Source organism: Populus alba, chromosome 19 (assembly GCF_005239225.2).
Source record: "Populus alba chromosome 19, ASM523922v2, whole genome shotgun sequence".
NCBI classification, from domain to species: Eukaryota; Viridiplantae; Streptophyta; class Magnoliopsida; order Malpighiales; family Salicaceae; genus Populus; species Populus alba.
Window position 1 is genome coordinate 16,461,964 of NC_133302.1, and position 12,229 is coordinate 16,474,192.

Genomic DNA, 12,229 nt, shown 5'->3' on the forward strand with positions numbered 1-12,229 from the left:
ATTACAAACATAAACTATAATTATATATATATATATAAACAAAACCCACCCCCGGCTCCTGCATTGCAATCCCAACCGTTCCCCAACGCTCTCCCATAAATTAAAAGCCAACATCATCGCTTTCTCTTCATTTCTATAATTCCCTTGTTGGTTTCCCCTCCCCCTCCCCTGTTTCCCCCCGTCGGTGTCCCCTGGTTTCCCCTGTTTCCCCCCGTCGGGTCCCCTGGTTTCCCATGTTTCCCCTCTGTTGATTTCCCATGATTTCACTGTTTTTCTCTCATCTGGTTTCTCCCCCGGTTTCCCCTGTCAGTTTCCCCTCAATCTCTAATCCCCTGGGTAAGTGGTATTTGGTTTCCCCAATTATTTTCTCTGTTCTCTCTCGCCTCAACTTTCTCTATCAGTTGTTCTCTCTCGGTCCTTAAGTTCCCCTGCCTATCTCTCGCCATTTCCTGTTCTCAAGAAGCAGGCAACATCATAGATGCAAGGGGCAAGGGCAGGCAGGCAGGGCAACACAACAGATTCACTAATCCCCCCTAACTTTGCGTCTCTCTGTTTGCGTTGGATCGGGGGACGGGGAAACAGGGTTGGGTCTGGGATAGGGAAGTTTGGTTTGTCTAAGGCTCCGTTTTTTTGGGATGGGGAAGTTTGGTTTGTCTAAAAGAAGCTGCCGAATGTGCAAGAAAATAAACTATAATTTTTATGGCTTGCTTGTGATGAATTTGCTTGGTTTTTACTCTGATTTTGTTTGAACATGACGAGGTAAGATGAGGAAGAAAACTGGTGTTTGCGTCTCTGTATTTGTGTTGGGTATGGGAAAATGTTTTAGGCAGAAGATAAACCATGGATTTTTTTGGTAACAGACACAATAAATTAAACAGATCAAAGGATTTCTTGCTATAATTCTTACAGATCTATGAATGAAAAAATTAAAAACATATAAAGGAAATAATATACAGAAATAGAGAACAAATCTATGAATGAAAAAAATAAAAACATATAATAAACAAAATAATATAGAGAAATAGAGAGGGGAAAAATACCTGAAAAAAATTGTCCAGGGATCTGATTTCAGTGATCAATTCTTCTTGCTTCTGTTGGTTTCGGAGAGAGACCAGAGAAAGAGAGACCATAAATGTGTTTTTGTAAAAGATGGAAAGTGTTTTCCTTTTGATAAGGAAAGGAAAACACTTTCCTGCGGCACAAGAGGCTTTTTTCCTTTGACTGTAAAAGACTTTCCTTTGACCAACTTTCCGGGTGATTGCCAAACGTTGGAAAGTGAGGAAAGTCAATTCCTGGAATCTGGTTTCCTTGAAACAAACAAGGCATAAAGAAGTTTGATCTACAATTAAGCATTGGATATAAAGGGTCCTTTATGGCACAACTTAAAACGTGATTGATTTTTAGAGATAAAGTGTTAAAAGCTTAAAAAATGATGGAGAAGTGGAGAAAGTAATGAATGAAATGAAAATCAAGAGTTAAAACTCATTTCCATATTCTAGAAGGTAGAATGATAACAATGGTAGAAGGATGTGTCTACCTAATAATAAGGCCTTTACGAAGGAAATTTTAAAAGAGACGCATGAATCTAGGTTTTTTGTGCATCTAGTCAGCTCAAAAAGATATAAAGATTTGAAAGAATTTTATTGGTAGCCCTATATATACATATATAAAAAGATAGCAAAGTATGTGGCTTAGTATGGGATATGTCAACAAGTAAAGGTAAAACATCAAAAGCCTAAAGGTACTTTATAATCCCTTTTGATACTGGAATGGAAGTGGGAAGATATTACTATAGATTTTATATTTGGATTACCTAGAAGAAAGAGAGGCAATGATGCTATATTGGTGTTAGTGAACCAACTAAGTTTGTTTTGTTTCTACCTATAAAAATGATGGATCCAACTGATAAGTTGGCAAGATTATAAGCAAATGAACTGGTCAAATTACATGGAGTACCCATATTAGTTCTATCTGATCGTGACCTTAGGTTTACTTCCCGTCTTTGACCTGACATCCAAAATACCTTAGGGATAAAGTTAAACTTGAGCACTGCTTTTTGTCCTCAGATGGATGGAAAGTTTAAGAAGACAATTTAGATTCTAAAGGATGTTATTGAGATCATATGTATTGGAATTTAGATGAAACTTGAAAGACAATTTACCTCTAATGAAGTTCACTCACATAAAAATGGCTATCAGGTAATGATCAAGATGGCTCTTTTTGAAGCATTATATGGACGGAGGTGTCGGACTTCGATATATTGGGAAGAGGTAGGAGATATGAAGTTGATGGGGCCAAAATTAGTGCAGATCACAATTGAAAAGGTGAAGGTTATCAAAGAAAAAATGAAGGCAACTCAAGATAGGCAGAAGATTTATGTCGATAACAGGAGAAGGCCTCTTGAGTTTGAAGTAGGGAATCACATGTTTTTAAAGGTCGTGCCTTAGAAGAACATCATGCAAATTGACATGAAGGGGAAGCTAATGTCGAGATACATAAGACCTTTTAAAATTATTTAAAGGATAGGTTTAATTGTTTATAAGCTAATGTTGCCCATGCATCTAGAAAAGATACACGACATGTTCCATATATTATTGCTTCAAAAAGCAAAAATAGATCCCACTCGAATATTTCCACAAGTTCCCCTAGAGATTAAAGAGGACTTGACTTTGGAAGTAAGACCCATAAAAATTCTAGATCAAAGTGAAAAGGAACTTAGAAACAAAAGGATCCCTATGATAAAGGTGTTGTGGAGAAGCTCCCAAATCGAAGAAGAAACTTGGAAAGATGAATAAAAAATGAGATAAAAATATCCCAAATTATTTATGAATATAGGTATGGGTTTTAATTTCGATGATGAAATTTTTGTTTAGAAAGGGAGAATGTAAAACCATATTTAAAATATTGTGATATTAATAAAATCCTAAAATTTTAACCTGATGATAAACAAAAATGAATAATAAAACTAATAAAGCATATAAACTAAATTACTAGAGATAAATATTCATGAATTTAAATCTTGAGTTACGGTAAGTTTTAAAAATGGCATGAGATGAGATACCCGGTAAAACAACAAAAAAAGTTGGATTAAAGAATGAAGGCATGATCATAAATATTAGGTATAAAGGAAATATAAATAGAAAACTTGGCTTCCTAAATAAGCCAAATGGTTGGCCATGTTGTAGAAAACAAAACAGGGAAATTGAACTAAATCCATGGAAAATTATTGTTGGAAATACCAAAAATTGATAAATTAAAAGATTAAAGAGAGATAAGAAAGGGATTTAAGCAAGAAATTTAAGAATGTCAAGGGTTATTTTGACAAAAAGGGGCCATTTTTAAAAGAGAAGAAGAGGAAGAAAAGAAGTAAGCATTGTTCTTTGTTGTTCTTATTTCTTTAATTTATTGTGATTAAGAAGTAAGTAACCTTGATTTGAAGTTTGAATTAGTTAATGTAAATTTGTGTGTTTTACCTATGAAAATGTATGTAGATTTTTGTTTGAATAAATGGATAACAAAATGGATATTCTTATGATAGAATAAGGTTACTAAGCATGAAAAAACATTTGGTATTGTGTGAAAATACTAAAAATTGAACTGATATCTCATATACTACACAACTAGTCAAGTGTTTAGGATTAACAAACAATCCAATTGATTAATTAATAGGAGGAACAATGCAATTGGTTACTGTCTAAATTGGTTGATCAAACCGGTCAACTGTTTGTTTGACCGTTAGGGACACTAATGAAATTAGTAATAATCGGTCGACCTTTGTAACTAACAGTTAATGGTGACTATTTCAAAAAAAAAAAATCAATTAGAAATCTATAGTTCTGTAATGTGATGTTCGGCCAAAAAAAAAAAAAGAAATGAAGAGGTAAAGTAAGTTTAAGTAATGGGAGGAAGTGAAATAAGATAAATGAAATAGTGTGTCATGAAATGAAACTAGAAGAAAAATTTCATGAAAAGATAAAAAAATATTATATTAGGACTAATTAAACCTTGGATGAAATAATTTATGGTCATTACAAATTAATGAGAGTAAATGGAATTTTGGAGTTACTTGAAAATAATTGTGATGCAACTTGAAAGGTGACAAGATTAACTTTTTTGACATGAATATGAAAAATTACGAAATTCCTTAGACATAAAATGAAAATTGAATGAAAATTTAAAATAATACCTTTATAATAAGGATCTTGGATTTGAAATAATTTTTTTTATGACTTAATGTTAACATCTTCAACGAGTCTTCGATTTAGGGACCAACATCATTCATCTTTTTAAATAATCAAGAATAAATCGAGAATAATCTAAAAGTAATTAGGATAATTAATGGAAATAAAAAAGATAAATTTAGAAGAAAACACATAATAAAGGTAATATTTTGTAAGAAATTAAGAAAGGATGCAGTAAAGGTGATGTCTTCTTCCTTTAAGTATAACAAACCCCTACCCAAATCTTTGGAACTAGTGCTAATTTCTATTATCTCTAGTTTTCTCTAATTACTAGATGACGACTCCTAATTTTTCATTCTATATTTGTGTCCTCGCTGCAACGTCCACTAAGGTGCAACAAGTTTTATCAATTTAGTTTGTTTCTTAGTTTTGCAACCCATATTTGTGTTATTTGATGCCATAAATAGAAAATGGTTCAAAATGGATTTTTGGATCCAAAAATCATCTTTCCTAATTTTTCAGCCACCTCGTGGTGGCAGAATTCTAAAAAGAAGATGAAAGGTCATTTATCACATATGTCTCTAATTTATTTACTTTATATAAAAACAAGCCTCCTGGGATTTGTTTCTTAGAGGCTTAAGCATGTTGGGCCACCTAAATCAGGCCCACGTGTTTGGCCTTTCTTTTTTTTCTTTTTTTTTTTCTTTTTTAATTTTTTTTATGAATTTTTATTTAAATCTATTATAAATAAATTTTATTTAATTTTTCCATCTTCACATAAGACTTTGTTTAGGAAACGACACTTGCAATTTATAAAACATATCAATATTATGTTGATCCTAGATTCTGCAAGTGTCTGTTTTTTTTTTTTTCATAATGTCATAACCTATTTTTTGGTTATTCTCCAAATTTTATCTTTTTTTTCTTCCCCATAAAAAATCAAAAATAAATAATGATACTAAGAAGACCGACAATGTGGCAAAAACAGGCTGAGGAGGATTATAAATATATAAAAAAATCAATCTATAATTTTAGATGGAATCAGGAGCCTAATTGTACTGCATGGTACGTGAAACTAAAGAAATAATGCAGATTCAAGGTCAAATTAAATTATTATTGGATGAATTTGAATAAAAATTAAGTCTAATGAGATGGTTAAATTTTTAATATGTCAATTTCATTTAATCATGGGCCAAATTAAAGGTTAAATTATGTTTAACTATTAACTTGGGTCCAATTAAAGGATTTAATTAGGTGTAAGGACTTAATTATAATTTAAATTGGTTACATTAATTTTAGTAGGGCTTTAATTGGTAAAAACTTAAGTTCGGGAGCCCAATTTGAGCTTAATTGAGAAAATTAAAATTTTAGGATACCAAATTTAATTTTCATCAAGTCAATTGATTGAAATCATGGGCAAAATCACAAGAAAATTAAAGTTTTGGGATCAATAAAGGACTAAATTAAAAAAGATTCACAATCAAGGACCAATATGCAAAATGCATCAAAATATAGGAGCTTAATTGGTTGGAATCAGGGGTGAAATTAAAAAAATCAATTAAAGGTCAATTTGCATAAATCTAAAAACCAAGTAATGTGAAAATGGTGCTAAAATTGAAATTCGTTAGGGGAAAAAATGCATAAAATTAAAAGTTTAAAGCCAATCAGGGGTCTAATTGAGAGAAATCATAAATAAAAGGACTAAAATGAACTTTACCAAAATGACGATGTTTTGATTACTATTCATCTTCTTCATAATTTCCACCGAAAAGATTGCTCATGGTGCTACTTTTCAAGAACATTTAATGCTTCATTTCTTCATTAAATTTAACAAAAATTACATGAAAATGATCACTTGATATCTGACTACGCTCTAGAATTATCCTTTTTTTACCAAAAGACACCATAGCGGCCATGACACCAGCCTAAGGCAGCCTGCAACTGTTAAATTTTACAATTCATAATACCTACTTGACTAAAAACATTTAGAAATAATGCATTAATGCAATATTAATCTCATAATTATAATAACTTTATAATTTTCTTTACAAAACATTTTTGTTTTAAAAACTTTATCTTTACTCTAGACTCAAAAATCAAATATTGAATTCATTAATTAAATATTTGATTAATATTAAAATTAAATAATTTTTATTAAAATTAAATATATTTACATTAATAAAATCAATATCATATATAAGTAACCCATATACTAACAACAAATGGATGACCTTCGTAGAAAAAAAGAGCTTAGCCTTCCAAATTAAAGAAATCATTTTCCCTTTCGAAAAAAGGAAAAAAAAAAAACATGAAATGGTGGAAGTAGATATTGGTCAAGTATTTTTAGAACATTTTCTTTGTATTTTTTGTTCTTTTTACATTTTGGTTCAATGGGACTTGACTTCAAAATTGGGATTAATTAACTAACCTTCTCCAATTCCCAAATCTACTTAAGCTTAGTCATGTTACACTTATTTTCTGCACCAATAAGTGATTAATTCCTAAAATATTTGATAATCCACCGCTTCTTTGAATTATAGGCAACTTGCACCATGGTGGCCAATTTTCATGGTTTTCATGCAACTTGCAACATCGTGACGAGAAAATACAATCCAACTATATATGCTCCCCGAATCCAACTCCTTTTTCACATGTTATCTACAGCAAAACTCGTCATTTTCATGGTAACATCATTCAATCGATAATTGTGGATTCCATGTCAATGTAGAGATAGCATAGTAAAAGTTTCATACTATGGTGTTCAAGCAATCTGAAACTTTTCATACTATGGAATTTTTTGACAGGAAATACCGTCGGTCAATTTGTCAGCCAATAATGACGTTTCATATTAACGACAGACTAAAGTTGAAGAAAAAGGCAACAGACGTTGAAAAGGGAACTCAAATCCAGGACTAAAATTGCATTTTCATGTGATCTACTACTTTTGCTGACATTACATTCGTAACCGTTTCAATATGAGCAAGCTCTTATGCGTGCTCCTCATCTCCGCTGCATCCTCCGCCCCTACCACCTTTATACTGTGTAGAACACGTTTCATCCTCAAAAAAAATCAATGTGTGTCCCTTAACTTTAATCTCTCTTATTTATATTGCTTTGAAGATATACCAGACTGAAGGTGGCTGGTAAAATTAATGACGATGAAGGCTAATGCCATTAAGTGGTCTTGGTTTATGAACTTGATCATTTTTTTCCTACACTGCTCAAATGGGATTGCTGTTGAGTCTGAGAGAGTTCCAGCACTGTTCGTGTTTGGAGATTCGTTGGTTGATGTTGGCAACAACAATTATCTCAGCAGCATCGCGAAAGCCAATTACTTCCCTTACGGTGTTGATTTTGTCAAATTTGGCCCTACTGGGAGATTTTCCAATGGGAAAACCTTTGTTGATATACTTGGTAAGTTACTATGGCGCTATCACAGTGCATTAGATTCGTCAAGAGAATATTTATCGCCTGTCCATTAATGTTTTCTTCATTGTAGTATAGTACTTGTATTGTCAATAAGACTTACGTGATATACTTGGTATATCCCTGTTCGCAGGAGACATTCTGGGAGTGCCGTATCCTCCAGCCTTTGCAGATCCTAACACAGCTGGGCCCATTATACTTGGTGGAGTGAATTATGCTTCAGCAGCTGCTGGCATCCTTGATGAGACAGGGCAACACTACGTAATTCACCCACACATGTGCATAAGCGTTTTGACACTGTTTGAAACAAATTGAACTACTAACTAGTGACTTGAAATTTGATTTTACATGATTTTATGATACGTATGTTTGATCCTGATTGTGGATACAGGGACAAAGGTATAGCCTGAGCCAACAAGTCCTGAATTTTGAGACAACACTGAATCAAATAAGAACATTGATGAGTGGAAGGAATCTGACCGAGTACCTGGGAAAATCCATTGCTGTTTTAGTGTTCGGAAGCAATGACTACATCAACAATTACCTCATGCCTTCTGTCTACTCGTCCAGCTTCTACTATAGTCCCCCAGATTTTGCAAATCTTCTGCTCAATCACTACACGCGTCAGCTTCTGGTACTTGAGATTTCTGATAATTTGGTTGCATGGCTCACACATACTCACAAATACATACGCTTAGTGGCCAAAGGGCTAGCTTTTAGACAGTAGCTTTCAGAAACCAATTTAATTTCTATTTTCTTAGTCGAGAATTTTGTACTGTTGCAGGCACTATATAATCTAGGACTAAGGAAATTCCTGCTACCAGGAATCGGGCCTCTTGGTTGCATCCCTAACCAAAGAGCCTCTGCTCCCCCAGATAGATGTGTTGATTATGTAAATCAAATACTTGGAACCTTCAATGAAGGTCTGAGATCACTCGTTGATCAGCTGAACAGACATCCTGGTGCAATGTTCGTATATGGAAATAGTTACGGTTCCGTTGGTGACATCCTAAATAACCCTGGTACTTACGGTAAGAAATGCTACATGCTTCAGAATTTAATTTCTTTTCGTTTCCTGCAATTTGAAACAAAGCGCTAGCTGGCCATGGTTTCAAGTTACAAGGTTTTTCTTACGCTGAATCAAGGAGGATGTTGATAATTTCAGGATTCAGTGTTGTGGATAAAGGTTGCTGTGGGATTGGTAGGAACCAAGGCCAGATAACATGTCTTCCGTGGGTGGTTCCTTGCTCGAACAGAAATACGTACGTCTTCTGGGATGCCTTCCATCCAACGGAGGCCGTCAATGCCATTCTAGCCCAGCGAGCCTTTAATGGCTCACAAAGGGATTGTTACCCAATTAACGTCCAGCAAATGACCCTCATCTACTGATGTGTAAGAAAGTATTTAAGAAAAATACTCCATGTAATAAATGCCCATAAGAACAAAGGTTTGTATTCTTGTTAATTTTGAGAGCTTAGCACTCGATCGTTGTTTACATAACTTAGCAAGTTTAGGATCTTTTAGCTGTGTTTTAATCGTAATCAGATCCTTTCAAGGGCCTGCTAGTGAAATAAACAAACTTCAAATCCACCCATGCTCTAATTCAGTAGCATTAACTTAATAATTTTGGTTTCATCAGTTTCTGTGTAGATTTCGAAGAATAGATAGTAGTAGTTAATTATTTGACCCGCGATTCACATGGGTTAAATAATTGTTTTTTAAAACAGAACAATTAGGTAAGTTTTTCAATTGTTTTTTCTTAAACAAATCTAATTATGAATCAAAAGGCTTATACATGCATTTAATCATATAATCAAGAATAATTTGTGTCAATAAATATAAAAAAATAAAGTGTTGAAATGTCTATTAACTCGTCTTGCTATAGATTGTATAATTTTTTTTCTTATGCAAAACAATTAATATGTAGATATTATTAATTTATTTTTTAATATTAAATAAAAATATAATCGTGAATAAAAAAGTTAATGCTAATATATAATAAAATAGAGTAAAGATCATATGCGTTAATAAAAATATGTAAAAACTCATGCTAATTTTAAATGTGGCAAAACAAAATAGAATAATGTTGCAATTGATACAATAAAACACTATTTTTTTAGTCTTTGTAGAGTAATTTTTCAAAAGAAAATGTAAAGAAAAAAAATTAAAAAAACAAATTATAAAAGAATAAAGATAAGAATAAAAAAAATTAAAAAAAAAAAGGTATACAGAGACCAAGTATAGAGTTGTAAATATCCAAAGTGCAAGAAAAAAAATATTTTATTTCCAAAAAAAAGTGTAAAGAAAAAAATATCAAAAAATAAAGAGAAGAAAAAAATTTGATGATAAATAGATCAATTATAAAATGATAAAAATATCAAGTATAAAGAGAAAAAAATATATATATGAAAAAACATTTCTAATAAAAAAAAAAGATTGACATCCCTACAGTAAAATAAAATGACAAAATTTACAATTATATCATTTTTTTAGTATATGTATAATAATTTTAGGTTAGCCTGTGTATCAAACAAAATTAAATTTTATATTCAAAAGATTTTAACTCTTATATTGATCTAATACATTAGATGAATTGATTAAATTTCTTTGAATGTTGGTTTTAGATTTGAACTTAGAAAAAAAAAAGATATCATATCTATCATTTAGAGTTAACTAGATCATATTATGAATTCTCATTTTTATTCATCAACACATGTTCTGTAATGTTTTCTTACAAATGAGTTCACACCGGGATATAAATAAAAGAAGAAGGTATGTTTTCCCATTAAATTACCAATGTTGGATAGTTTGACAAAATTAAACTATGAAAAAGTTTTTGAAAATAAATTTGAAGATAAAAACCATCAACACAAATCTTTCATATTTACTTATGTAACATTTCACCCCAAATTTTCATCATGTATAAAAAAAATTAATTATTTCTCTCAAATATGATGCAAGTTCCCTGACTTTTTTTGGTTAATTTCTTTTTCTCCAAGTAATTTTCTTCTAAAGCTGTTTAATGAGAACTAAATCCCCACTTTCATGGATCTTGTTTTTCTTAATTGTTACTGTATGAATATATTTTTGACTTTTCTTATTTACAAATTAAGGAATATAGGCCTACAGGCCCAAATTAAGAGCACCACTTACAACAGGTTATTCATTTCGAAATTTCGGCCCAAAGTTAAGCTCACCAGACATCCCCCAATTCAAAAAAATCGAGATGAAGAAACCATTTGACAACGTGGCAGCGTCCATGTTTCCTATTAAATATTTCATGCAACATGCTGTTTAGTTAATTAAAAAACATGTATTATTGTTCACTGGATCCCACATGCTGCAGCATTTAAAACGCAAGAAAAGAAAAGGTTGCTCCTACCTACTTTCTGCGCGGTCAAACTCTGATTTATGCTATAATTCACTGAATAGTGAAGCATGAACAATTTTTTTTTAAAAAAAACAATGGAGGTATTTATCCACTGTTTGTTTTTCAAAAAAAAATCAATGCACTTAATTGATTTTACTCGCACTGTTCACGTGAATATGAACAATATTTTTTAAAAAATTAGTTTAAGGTGAATTAAATTTACTTGTACTGTAATCTTAATTTTATTCTTGATAATATTTTACCTAATTTTGTAGTTCTTGTTGGATGAATTTTGTACGTAATGGAATTGTAGATAGTTTTTTGTTAAAGTAATTTTTTTTATATAAAGTGTGATTTATTTCATGATGTAATAGCAATAGTTAAATTCACAATATTTAAATTAAAAACCATCAATATTAATCAATATTTTTAAAAATTATTTTATAACCTCAATTTCAAAAGCATTCTTAACCAAACATATTAAAACTACTTTTTCTTCAACATCAATTTCAATCACAGTTTTAACCAAACACTTATTTTTTCAAACCAACCTCAACTAAAAGTACTTTTTATAAAACAACTTTTTTCAAACCATAACAACAACAGCTACCGCAATACCAAACACACTCTTAAAACCTGATGAACTAGCCATCAGAGATTTGATTAAAATAGGCATGGTTTTGAAACCCGACCCAGCTCGGCAGGTCGACGCAGGACCCGGCCAACCCGGGGCTGGAACCAAGCCAGGTTGAAGAAAAAATAAAGGAAGAAAAAACCTGGTGTGATCCAGCTGACCCGACGAGTTGACCCAGCGACCCAACCGACCCGGCAAGACCCAGTCAAGACTCGGCCGCAAACCCGTTGACTTTTATTTATTTTTTGTTTTTTTACTAAAACGACGTCGTTTTAATTTTTTTTTTAAAAAAATAACCTAGCCAACCCGGCGACCCAGTCAAAACCTGGAACCCTGGTCTTGGACCGGGCCGGGTCTTAAAACCATGAAAATAGGTGTAGGTTAAATCCAAAAAATAAAAAATAAAAAAAATATAGATTGTCCAAAATTGCCAAGTCGAACTGAAAGCATATGCATCTGCTGTTTTCTTTTCTAGTGTTATGGCTCGTATGTAATAAAATAATTGACAGGGAGTGAATGTGATCAGTCAAGACTCAAGACATCTTCTCATATTTGTAAATGAATAAAATGTCTAAAGAATTATTTACATATCAAGGAACAAGCTTTGGGTAAATATGA

General features: G+C 31.9%; 1 protein-coding gene across 1 annotated transcript; it reads left to right on the forward strand.

Annotated features, from left to right (window-relative positions):
• The first annotated feature begins 7,333 nt into the window (after window positions 1–7,333).
• On the forward strand, window positions 7,334–8,996 carry LOC118044299 (GDSL esterase/lipase At1g71250). Its single transcript, XM_035052545.1, has 5 exons — window positions 7,334–7,595; window positions 7,741–7,868; window positions 7,999–8,241; window positions 8,392–8,638; window positions 8,773–8,996. The coding sequence occupies exons 1-5, from the start codon at window positions 7,334–7,336 to the stop codon at window positions 8,994–8,996; spliced, it is 1,104 nt and encodes a 367-aa protein (XP_034908436.1).
• Window positions 8,997–12,229: the final 3,233 nt, after the last annotated feature.

Excerpts from the sequence above, each read along its gene's own strand:
- LOC118044299 (XM_035052545.1), top strand. The coding sequence starts at position 7,334 with ATGACGATGAAGGCTAATGCCATTAAGTGGTCTTGGTTTATGAACTTG. Across the intron at positions 7,596-7,740 it reads AACCTTTGTTGATATACTTG|GAGACATTCTGGGAGTGCCG; the intron begins GTAAGTTACTAT and ends CCCTGTTCGCAG. Across the intron at positions 8,242-8,391 it reads ACTACACGCGTCAGCTTCTG|GCACTATATAATCTAGGACT; the intron begins GTACTTGAGATT and ends GTACTGTTGCAG.